The sequence below is a fragment of the Xyrauchen texanus genome, chromosome 7 (genome assembly GCF_025860055.1).
Source record: "Xyrauchen texanus isolate HMW12.3.18 chromosome 7, RBS_HiC_50CHRs, whole genome shotgun sequence".
NCBI classification, from domain to species: Eukaryota; Metazoa; Chordata; class Actinopteri; order Cypriniformes; family Catostomidae; genus Xyrauchen; species Xyrauchen texanus.
The window spans coordinates 34210467-34223341 of NC_068282.1; the positions used below are offsets into that span (position 1 = coordinate 34210467).

At 43.0% G+C, this 12875-nt stretch overlaps 1 protein-coding gene across 1 annotated transcript in view; it reads left to right on the forward strand.

Moving 5' to 3' along the window:
- cfap100 (cilia and flagella associated protein 100) overlaps positions 1-12875 on the forward strand; it is a 105495-nt gene that overhangs the window by 13526 nt on the left and 79094 nt on the right. The window contains exons 8-9 of the mRNA XM_052129560.1: positions 310-464; positions 560-689. Of these exons, the coding sequence (XP_051985520.1) occupies positions 310-464; positions 560-689 (285 nt within the window). The remainder of the gene's footprint in view (positions 1-309; positions 465-559; positions 690-12875) is intronic.

Sequence of the window (12875 nt, forward strand, 5' to 3'; positions counted from 1 at the left end):
GCCCAATGTTAGACACTTTCTTCTAATTTCAGTTGATAGCAAATATTGTGAAAAACAATTAGGCTTATTCATTTTATCTCCATCTCATTTCTCATTACCTAGAGAACAACTGAAGTATAAAATGCCACAGCTTACACCACTTTCCCCTATACACTTATAATTCATTATTCATTAATGTTTATCCTCTTATTTATATTTATTGGAATGTGTGTAAAATGTAGTTTTTGTATTCAATTTATGTTTTGCCTACCCTGTTAACCTGAATCCATTTATTTGAAATGGCCACTGCGCTGTGATGCTTTAATTTAGGAGGACCCAGAGCTGTTCTTCACTGATCCTCAGGAGTTACTGAACCTGATAACTGAGCTAGAGGAGCAAAACATTTCCCTCATTCAAAACTCCAGAGAGAGAGAAGAGGCTTTGGAGGAGTTCAGAAAGTCTGCAGAGTTGACTTGCAAAAACATGTGTGAACTTGCGTGTCTAAAACATGCACCAACATAGATTTGTATGTAGACTAATTGCCTTAGATGCGTGCTCATGTTTGTTTGTGTATATGTAGGGAGTCTGAGACAAAGCAGCTGAAACGGCATATTGATATCATGACTGACACTATTCAGAGGGAGAGAACAGCAGAGCTGGAACTGAGATCCAGACTTCTCAGCTTTGGAAAGTACAAACTGGAGGACCAGGTGGGAAAAATAAATTAGGTCTTTTTCCTCACTTATGTTATTTTGCCATTTTCTTTGTAAACTTCCTTAGTTGCCTGGATCTCTTCTCAAGTCAGAATTGCTATAAACGTCTTACAAAGTTTGCACTTTACTGCCAGAAGATTTCCTAAACCAGTCAACACCTTGTCATGTTAACTATTCTACAAGGCCATGAGGCAGGCAGAGACAGATCTGGAGGAAAGAGATGAAGTGATGGTAAAAATTAGCAGAGTATATTGAACTAGAAAAAAAGTTTGTCGAGACAAACTTTAAGTTGGCTTGTGAAAGTTTGGACCAGAAAGTTTGAAGAAGTTTAAAGTAGTTTATAGTTTAAAGTAGTTTATAGTTTAAAGTAGTTTAAAGTTTAAATTAGTTTGTAGTTTAAACTAGTTTAAAGTTTAAAGTAGTTTGTAGTTTAAAGTAGTTTGAAGTTTAAAGTAGTTTATAGTTTAAATTAGTTTATAGTTTAAATTAGTTTAAAGTTTAAATTAGTTTGTAGTTTAAATTAGTTTAAAGTAGTTGCTTGATAGATAGAGAGAGATAGATAGATAGATATTTACCCTCAGATAGATAGATAGATATAGATAGATAGATATTTACCCTCAGATAGATTGATAGAGAGAGAGATAGTGATTTACCCTCAGATAGATAGATAGATAGATGGATAGATAGATATTGACCCTCAGATAGATAGATAGATGCTAGCACCTTTTTAGCATGTTTTAGCACTTCGCTAGGCGATGCTTGCATGTGTTAGCATGATGCTAGCACGTTTTTAGCATTTTTTAGCACTTCGCTAGGTGATGCTAGCATGTGTTAGCATGATGCTAGCACGTTTTTAGCATGTGTTAGCACTTCGCTAGGTGATGCTAGCATGTGTTAGCATGATGCTAGCACGTTTTTAGCATGTTCCCTTTACAAAAGGCTTCACTTTGATGTTGCGCTGCTAAGCGCTACGGGGAACAGCTTTCGCTGTGAGCCGAGCTGAAATAATGTGTGGAACACGTCAATGAACATTGACCGGAATTTATAGCCTCGGTTGATGTAATCATTAGATGCACCTGAGGCCAGGCTATAAATGGATACGTCACCAGGTATCGTCAGAAACTCTTTTTTCAGAGCGATTCTGTTTCTGTGTGTTTCACACACCCTGTCAAAACTTTCTTTCCTCTGTTAGGAGATAGAATCAGTTAGGCAGTGTGCAGTGAATGTTGTTCTATTTTTCTCTTCTGTTTAGAAAATATTATATATATATTTAAAAAAAAAGAGAGAATGACTGAAAGCAAATGGTGCGTGTTCCTCTCTTCTCGCTCTATAGCTGAAGACGGCACACATCAGTTTTTGCTGTTTGTTTGGGGGTAAGAGCACGCTGCTCTCGCGTTGCAGCAGGGCGGGTGCGAGCACTGCGATTTGCTTTAACAGGCAGAGTGCGTCGTGCTCGCCTCGCTTGCTTCCGGAGTCAGCATTCACGAAAAGATCGTTCGTGGGGCTGCGTGCATGGATTTGGCTGAGGAGCAAGAGGCGGGTTGATCCCTTTCTCTCACTCTCTCCCCAAACCCAGCTGGTCCTTCACATGATCTCGGCGCGTTCCGGCGCTTCTTCGGATCATGAGGTGGATCGCAATTCTCTTCCGCCTCCGAGCTTTCCGTCCGCGATAAAAAAATATACGGAGGAATTGCTCGATGTTGTTACTCGTGCGGTTGCCAGATTGGACTGGCCACGCGAAAAGAGACCCCAAACGCTCCAAATTAGGGGATAGATTTTATCTTCCAGTCTAAGAAAGGGAACACCTCATGGGTCCCTTCCCTTTCTTTGATAACCTCCATGAAGAGCTTTTTCTCTCATGGAGAACCCCTAAAAAAAAATAAAAATAAAAAAAAATAAAAAATATATATATATATATATATATATATATATATATATATATATATATATATATATATATATATATATATATATATATATATTTTCTTACCGTGTTCACATACCCTCGACGTCATTATATTCGACTATCGTGGGTGCTGAGGCACGGGGGTATTCAGTGATGCCGCCGGTCGAAGAGACGCTTGAGGGCTATCTCTCGCCGGGCTCGGCATCGTCACTTAAGAAGCCCTCTCTCCCCTCAAAGCCTTGTAGGACAACCTCCACTTTAGTGGGAAGGGCTTATCAAGCAGCAGGTCAGGCTGGTGCTGCTCTGCACACTATGCTGTTATTCAGGCGTACCAGGCTGACCTCCTGGACGACCTGAGAGTGGGTTCTGCGCTTGACAAGCAAGCCTCAGACCCACCTCGGTCCTGACTGAAGGGAGGCTCAAAAGCAAAGCGTGGCGAGTTGTGCTCCTCCTCCCAAGGATTGGGGACAGTCTCGCCGCCCTCGCCAGCCCCCGAAGCAAGACCTCAGGACTATAAATTCTAGTAAGAGAAAACCCTGACGGTCTTGCGCCTAGATTAGGGGGTAGCTCCCCTCGGGACGGGGCGCGTGCTTCACTTCACCCCTCCCGGTACCCCCTCGAAGCCCCTCCATTCCCGCCACCTCTTGGTGTTTCGGGTTGCAGAGGCTTCCGTCAAAATCGGGTGTTTTCGCTGTTCCTGCATTTTATTCAGGACGCGAAACACCCGTCAACCCCTCAACAGGAAGTGTTAAAATATAATACCCATCTCAGAGATCCTGGCAGCGTGGAAACTTCTGCCGGATATATTCTTTTCTGTGGGTCTTATAAGGGCGTCAGGATTTAATTCTCCGCTTTTCCGTGTTTCAACGGCGTGTTCTCACTACCGTAAACCGGATTTCTTTTTTGTAAAAACAAAAAAAAAAAAAACCTCAATCTCCTGGTTAAAGGGGCCATGGTATGTGTTCCCCTTCCAGAGAGAGAGTTAGGTTATTACACTAAATACTTCCCGTTTCCCATGGAGGGTGAGGGGTGGCGTCTGGCTTAGATCTTAAAGCTTGAACTACCCGTGGGTGTTCCAAGTCCAAGATGATGCCTGTCAAGACGGTCGTGTCTCAAGCCCTACAACTCGTTTGGCTGGTCACCATCAATCTTATGACGCACTTCTATACTTCATTTAGAAGTTCTGCCACAACATGGAAAGTTCCTGAGGTTTACTTCCGAGGGTGAAGTCTTCCAGGGTCAGGTTCTTTCACTCAGCCTAGCCCTTTTTACCCGCACATTCACAATGCATGATGTAGCGCTGGCTCCTTGCGACTCCGGGGCATCGGCATTCTGAATTACGTAGACGACTGGCTGATCCTAGCGCAGTTCCAGGAACTGGCAGTTCAGCACAGGGACATCGTCTTAGCTCATCTGTTTCTCTGGGGTTGAGGCTCAACGCCAAGAAAAGCGTCCTCTCTCCCACTCAGAACAATGTCTATCGGGGCATCGTATGGAGTTCAATCACAATGCGGGCACAACTGTCTCCCGCTAGGATTGAGTCCATTCAGATCACCCTGAGCAAAGTCAGGCTAGGTCAAGGTTGCACTGTTATCAGTACCAACGATTTCCAGGTCTCAGGGCTGAACGCGTCCACGGTGATCCCTCTGGACCTTCTGCTCATGAGACCGTTTTTGTTGTGGCCAAAAGCCAGGGGATTTCTTCCAAGGGCCAAAACCCCTGGGCTAAATAGGGTTACGCGCCTCAGGCTTCGTTCCCTTCCTATGTGGTTCAGACCCCGGTTTTCTGCCTTGGGTCCCACTCTAGGTGCGTCTTGTTGTCGCAGACTGCTAACGACAGACGCCTCCCTGATGGGCAGGGTAGCGGCCTTAAGTGGTCGTCCAGCTTAAGGGGATAGGAGGGTCATCATCTCGGTTGTCACAGTCTCTGTCTCGGGTTGATGGCTGTATTTCTGGCCCTGAAATACCTCCTCCTGAGGCTGCCATGTCTTGGTGCGGGTGGACAATACAGCGGTAGCCTCTTACATAAATCTTCAAGGAGACCCACGTTCTTGTCAGCTGTATTTCTGACACATCGGATTCTCCTTAGGGCCCAGGGTAAGCTCCTGTCACTCAGGTCAGTTATATCCCTGGATGCCCGTATATGGGAGCAGATTTACGGTCCAGACAGGAAATACCAACGGGGGAGTTAAGAACTCCACCCTAAGGTAGTAGTTGCCCAGAGTTCGCCAGCAAGGGTTTTTGCCTCTTACTGATAGCACCGCGCTGGCCAAACAGGGCTTGGTTCTCGGAGCTAATCTCTTCCCTCGACGGCTCGCCTTGGGTGATTCTGAACAGGAAGGATCTTCTATCTCAGGCACAGGGCAATATTTCATCCCTGCCCCAAATTGTGGAATCTTTCATGTTTGGCCCCTAAGGGTACCAACTGAGGGACACAGGGCTCTCTCCTGAGGTTATCGAGACCTTTTTAAATGCCGGGCTTTTTCCACTTGGAACAAGTTTGGGTGAGATCTTAGGGCAGAAGAGGACCTCTTCGCCTCTATGAATAGCGCAATGTCTCCTCTACTTCTCCCTGAAATCACCCAGCCCCCTTGGGTCTGGACGTTAAGACACATACATGACCCAGAATGCGTCTGTATGTGTTTCTCTCCCAGTTTCTCTGCTCCCGGGAGTCTTGGCAATGTTCACCAGCAAGGGTCTTGCCTCCTAATAATGGCGCTGCGCTGGCCGAACAGGATATGTTTCTCGGAGTTAATTCCTCTCCTCGACGGCTCGCCTTGGGCGATTACGAACAGGGAGGACCTTCTCATCCTTGAGGTCATCGAGAGAATTTCAAGTGCTAGGGCTCCCTCCACTTGGAACTGATCTGGGTAGATTTTACAGGGCAGAAGAGGACCTCTTCGCCTCTGTTGATAGCGCAATGTCTCCTCTACTTCATCCCGAGTCGCCCAGTCCCCCCCTCCCCCTCGGGAGGGGCTGAACGTAGAAACGCAAATGCGCCTGCATGCGTTTCCTTCTGCTAAAGTTATTATTACAGAACCAGCTAACTGTCAGTTTGCTTCAGTTCTGGATTTTCTGTAGAAAGAACTGTCAGCGGGCACTTGCCTCGCCACTGCCAGGCTGTATTTGGCCACTGCGGTTTGCCACGGCTTGGTGGGCGGGGTGCCCTCAAAGAGGCATCCTCATTATTGCCCGGGCCTACGAGGTGCGCGGTCAAGCTTCGCCAGTAGGTTTCAGGGCGCACTCTACCAGAGGGCACTCCTCTAAAACCTTGGCTAGAGGTCTCCCTCTGCAGCAAGTTTGTGATGCGGCAGGTTGTCCTCTCCGCACACATTCATTAGATTTTTATAGTTTGGATGTTTTGCCACTCCGGGCTCTTATGCCCTTGAGTCGACATCTCAAGCTCATGCCTGAGCAAGTTTGTGATGCGGCAGGTTGTCCTCGCCGCACACATTCATTGGACTTTTTTAGTTTGGATGTTCTGCACTCCGGGCTCTCATGCCCTTGAGTCGACATCTCAGCTCATGCCTGAACAAGTTTGTGATGCGGCAGGCTGGTCCTCTCCACACACATTCATCAAAATTGAATGGTTTAGATGTTTATGCTACTCCGGGCTCTTATGCCCTTGAGTCGACATCTCAAGCTCATGTCTGAGACCTCTCACGTTTTTGTGAGTATACTGCACAACCGTAGGGGTCCGGACAGCCCCAAGTGCGGCGGCGTGGGTATTGCGTTCCCCGTAGCGCTTAGCAGCGCAACATCAAAGTGAAGCCTTTTGTAAAGGGAACGTCTCGGGTTACATGTGTAACCCTTGTTCCCTGAAAAAGGCGGAACGAGATGTTGCGCTGCTTTGCCGCACTGGGACGTCCCAGGACTGCTCTTCAAAAAGAAGTATCTGACGACACCTGGTGACGTATCCATTTATAGCCTGGCCTCAGGTGCATCTAATGATTACATCAACCGAGGCTATAAATTCCGGTCAATGTTCATTGACGTGTTCCACACATTATTTCAGCTCGGCTCACAGCGAAAGCTTCCCCGTAGCGCTTAGCAGCGCAACATCTCGTTCTGCCTTTTTCAGGGAACAAGGGTTAACACATGTAACCCGAGATGTTTTAGCACTTCGCTAGGCAATGCTAGCATGTGTTAGCATGATGCTATCACGTTTTTAGCATTTTTTAGCACTTCGCTAGGCGATGCTAACATGTGTTAGCATGATGTTAGCACGTTTTTAGCATGTTTTAGCACTTCGCTAGGCGATGCTAGTATGTGTTAGCATGATGCTAGCATGTTTTTAGCATATTTTAGCACTTCGCTAGGTGATGCTAGCATGTGTTAGCATGATGCTAGCACGTTTTTAGCATGTTTTAGCACTTCGCTAGGTGATGCTAGCATGTGTTATCATGATGCTAGCACGTTTTTAACATGTTTTAGCACTTCGCTAGGCAATGCTAACATGTTTTAAGCATGATGCTTATGACGCTTTTAGCATGTTTTAGCACTTCGGCTAGGCTATGCTAGCATGTGTTAGCATGATGCTAGCGCGTTTTTAGCATCTTTTAGCACTTCGCTAGGCGATGATAGCATGTGTTAGCATGATGCTAGCACGTTTTTAGCATGTTTTAGCACTTCTCTAGGCAATGCTAGCATGTGTTAGCATGATGCTAGCACGTTTTTAGCATGTTTTAGCACTTCTCTAGGCAATGCTAGCATGTGTTAGCATGATGTTAGCACGTTTTTAGCATGTTTTAGCACTTCGCTAGGCGATGCTAGTATGTGTTAGCATGATGCTAGCATGTTTTTAGCATATTTTAGCACTTCGCTAGGTGATGCTAGCATGTGTTAGCATGATGCTAGCACGTTTTTAGCATGTTTTAGCACTTCGCTAGGTGATGCTAGCATGTGTTATCATGATGCTAGCACGTTTTTAACATGTTTTAGCACTTCGCTAGGCAATGCTAACATGTTTTAGCATGATGCTAGCACGTTTTTAGCATGTTTTAGCACTTCGCTAGGCTATGCTAGCATGTGTTAGCATGATGCTAGCGCGTTTTTAGCATCTTTTAGCACTTCGCTAGGCGATGATAGCATGTGTTAGCATGATGCTAGCACGTTTTTAGCATGTTTTAGCACTTCTCTAGGCAATGCTAGCATGTGTTAGCATGATGCTAGCACGTTTTTAGCATGTTTTAGCACTTCACTAGGCGATGCTAGCATGTGTTAGCATGATGCTAGCACATTTTTAGCATGTTTTAGCACTTCGCTAGGCAATGCTAGCATGTGTTAGCATGATGCTAACACGTTTTTAGCATGTTTTAGCACTTTGCTAAGCGATGCTAGCACGTTCTTAGTTTTTTTTAACACTTCGCTAGGTGATGCTAGCATGTATTAGCATGATGCTAACACTTTTTTAGCATTTTTTAGTACTTCGCTAGGCGATACTAGCATGTGTTAGCATGATGCTAGCACGTTTTTAGCATGTTTTAACACTTCGCTAGGCGATTCTAGCATGTGTTAGCATGATGCTAGCACGTTTTTAGCATTTTTTAGCACTTCGCTAGGCGATGCTAGCATGTGTTAGCATGATGCTAGCACGTTTTTAGCATGTTTTAACACTTCGCTAGGCGATGCTAGCATGTGTTAGCATGATGCTAGCACGTTTTTAGCATGTTTTAGCACTTCGCTAGGCGATGCTATGATGTGTTAGCATGAGTCCCAAACAAATGACTCTAATGAGCCGGTTCTTTTGAATCTACAGTGTGAAACATACAGTGTGACCAGTGTAGTCTGATTCCCAAATTAATGACTCTAATGAGCCAGTTCTTTTGAATGTAAAATGTGTTAGCATGATTCCCAAACAAATGACTCTAATGAGCCGGTTCTTTTGAATCTACAGTGTGAAACATACAGTGTGAGCAGTGTAGTCTGATTCCCAAATGAATGACTCTAATGAGCCGGTTCTTTTGAATCTACAGTGTGAAACATACAGTGTGACCAGTGTAGTCTGATTCCCAAATGAATGACTCTAATGAGCCAGTTCTTTTGAATTTACAGTGTGAAACATACAGTGTGACCAGTGTAGTCTGATTCCCAAATGAATGACTCTAATGAGCCGGTTCTTTTGAATCTACAATGTGAAACATACAGTGTGTCCAGTGTAGTCTGATTCCCAAATTAATGACTCTAATGAGCCGGTGCTTTTGAATCTACAATGTGAAACATACAGTGTGACCAGTGTAGTCTGATTCCCAAATTAATGACTGTAATGAGCCGGTTCTTTTGAATCTACAATGTGAAACTTACAGTGTGACCAGTTTAGTCTGATTCCAAAATGAATGACTCTAATGAGCCAGTTCTACAGTGTAGTGTTAAAAAAGTTTAACTTAGTTGCTAGATAGATAGATAGATAGATAGATAGATAGATAGATAGATATTTACCCTTAGATATATAGAGAGATAGATATAGATAGATAGATATTTATCCTCATATAGATAGATAGATAGCTAGATAGAGAGAGAGAGAGAGATAGATAGATATTGACCCTCAGATAGATGCTAGCACGTTTTTTAGCATGTTTTATCGTGTGGCTAGGAAGATTTTAGGTCATTACTTTTTGGCTGCTTGATAAAATAAATCCTCTGAGGGAGAGAGAGAGGGAGAGATGCAGGGCTGACAGGCCCTTTTTGTCTGTGTGTGTGAAAATGTCAGTTTGGATTTAAATTTCTGAACATTCCGCAATGTTAAGTCAATGGGATTTTTCCAGTTTTTGATCATCCGCTGTGGGAAAACCGTAAGTCCGATCAGTTAGAAAAGATATAGCACACTATTCGGGATTAGTCTGAAGGTCTGTGCCGAGTTTGGTGCCTGTAGCTTAAAAGCTCTAGGAGGAGTTAGTCTTGGTAATTTTAGTCTCAGAATAATAATAATAATAATAATAACTAGAAAAAAAAGTTCGTCGAGACAAACTTTAAGTTGGCTTGTGAAAGTTTGGACCAGAAAGTTTGAAGAAGTTTAAAGTAGTTTGAAGTTTAAATTAGTTTAAATTAGTTTAAAGTTTAAAGTAGTTTATAGTTTAAATTAGTTTGTAGTTTAAATTAGTTTGAAGTATAAATTAGTTTGTAGTTTAAATTAGTTTGAAGTTTAAATTAGTTTAAATTAGTTTAAAGTAGTTTATAGTTTAAATTAGTTTAGTTTAAATTTGTTTAAAGTAGTTTAAAGTTTAACTTAGTTGCTAGATAGATAGATAGATAGATAGATAGATAGATAGATAGATAGACAGACACTCAGATAGAGAGATAGATAGATATTTACCCTCAGATAGATAGATAGATAGATCGATAGATAGATAGACATTGACCCTCAGATAGATAGATAGATAGATAGATAGATATTGACCCTCAGATAGATAGATAGATAGATGGATGGATTGATTGATGGATGGATTGATCCTTGCTACCCTGAGTCCCAAGAACAAAGCCAGAAGTCTTTATGTTGTTCAGTTGCAGAGATATGTGATTTGTTACTCGGTTGCTAGGGTAACCCCATATGGTTGCTAGGCAGTTACCATAGTGATACTTATCAAGTCTTCTTGCCATCCTGATTGAAATAAATCAACCCAGAAGTCTCTACGATTTTCTGTTGCAGAGATATGTGATTTGTTACTCGGTTGCTAGGGTAACCCCATCTGGTTGTTAGGCAGTCACCATAGTGATACTTATCAAGTGTTCTTGACATCCTGATTGAAATGAACCAACCCAGAAGTCTCTACGATTTTCTGGTCCAGAGATATGTGATTTGTTACTCGGTTGCTAGTGTAACCCAATATGGTTGCTAGACCGTTACCATAGTGATACATATCAAGTCTCATTGACATCCTGATTGAAATAAATCAACCCAGAAGTCTCTATGATTTTCTGGTGCAGAGATATTTGATTTGATACTCGGTTGCTAGGGTAACCCCATCTGGTTGCTAGGCAGTTACCTTAGTGATACTAATGAAGTGTCCTTGCCATCCTGATTGAAATAAGTCAATCCGGAAGTCTCTACGTTTTTCTGATGCAGAGATATGTGATTTGTTACTCGGTTGCTAAGGTAACCCCATGTGGTTGCTAGGCAGTTACCATAGTGATACTTATCAAGTCTCCTTGCCATCCTGATTGAAATAAATCAACCCAGAAGTCTCTCTGATTTTCTGGTGCAGAGATATGTGATTTGTTACTCGGTTGCTAGGCTAACCCCATCTGGTTGTTAGGCAGTCACCATAGTGATACTTATCAAGTCTTCTTGACATCCTGATTGAAATAAACCAACCCAGAAGTCTCTACGATTTTCTGGTCCAGAGATATGTGATTTGTTACTCGGTTGCTAGGGTAACCCAATGTGGTTGCTAGGCAGTTACCATAGTGATACTTGTCAAGTCTCCTTGACATCCTGATTGAAATAAATCAACCCAGAAGTCTCTACGATTATCTGGTGCAGAGATATGTGATTTGTTACTCGGTTGCTAGGGTAACCCCATCTGGTTGCTAGGCAGTTACCATAGTGATACTTATCAAGTCTCCTTGCCATCCTGATTGAAATAAATCAACCCAGAAATCTCTCTGATTTTCTGGTGCAGAGATATGTGATTTGTTACTCGGTTGCTAGGGTAACCCCATCTGGTTGTTAGGCAGTCACCATAGTGATACTTATCAAGTCTTCTTGACATCCTGATTGAAATAAACCAACCCAGAAGTCTCTACGATTTTCTGGTCCAGAGATATGTGATTTGTTACTCGGTTGCTAGGGTAACCCAATGTGGTTGCTAGGCAGTTACCATAGTGATATTTATCAAGTCTCCTTGACATCCTGATTGAAATAAATCAACCCAGAAGTCTCTACGATTATCTGGTGCAGAGATATGTGATTTGTTACTTGGTTGCTAGGGTAACCACATCTGGTTGCTAGGCAGTTACCATAGTGATACTAATGAAGTCTCTTTGCCATCCTGATTGAAATAAGTCAATCCGGAAGTCTCTACGTTTTTCTGATGCAGAGATATGTGATTTGTTACTCGGTTGCTAAGGTAACCCCATGTGGTTGCTAGGCAGTTACCATAGTGATACTTATCAAGTCTCCTTGCCATCCTGATTGAAATAAATCAACCCAGAAGTCTCTCTGATTTTCTGGTGCAGAGATATGTGATTTGTTACTCGGTTGCTAGGGTAACCCCATGTGGTTGCTAGGCAGTTACCATAGTGATACTTATCAAGTCTCCTTGCCATCCTGCTTGAAATAAATGAACCCAGAAGTCTCTCTGATTTTCTGGTGCAGAGATATAGTTATTGCTAAACGGTTGCTAGGGTACTCTGTTTAGTTGCTAGGGAGTGGCTTGACAGCTGCCAATTATGAAACTCCAAAGGCTGCTTGTCAGTATGAATGATATAAACCAACTCCCATGCCTCTGTGACATTCAGAATGGAAGATATCCCTCTATGGATTTTGGTTGTTAAGGTGCTCGACAATGGTTGCTAGGGAGGGGCTAGGAAGTGTTGAGGTGATTCATGATTGGCTGTTTGCTGCCCCGAGTCAAACGAGACCACCCTTGTGTTTCTATGACACTTCTATCCGGAGATATCCCTTTGATATCTTTCATTAGAAGTCTATGGGAGTTGTTGCTAAGGTGCTTTAAATTGTTGCTAGGGCGTGGCTTGATAGCTTCACAATGATCCCGAGAGACTGATTGGTCGTCTGAGTAAAATGAGCCCGCCCCTTGTCTCTATGACACTGTGATCCAGAGCTATGTTCAATACAAAATCCCTATGCAATGAGGGAGAGAGAGAGGGAGAGATGCAGGGCTGACAGGCCCTTTTTGTCTGTGTGTGTTCCCAAATTAATGACTCTAATGAGCCGGTTCTTTTGACTCTACAGTGTGAAACATACAGTGTGACCAGTGTAGTCTGATTCCCAAATGAATGACTCTAATGATCCAGTTCTTTTGAATCTACAGTGTGAAACATACAGTGTGACCAGTGTAGTCTGATTCCCAAATGAATGACTCTAATGAGCCAGTTCTTTTGAATCTACAATGTGAAACATACAGTGTGACCAGTTTAGTCTGATTCCCAAATGAATGACTCTAATGAGCCAGTTCTACAGTGTAGTGTTAAAAAAGTTTAACTTAGTTGCTAGATAGATAGATAGATAGATAGATAGATAGATAGATAGATATTTACCCTTAGATATATAGAGAGATAGATATAGATAGATAGAGAGAGAGATAGATATTTACCCTCAGA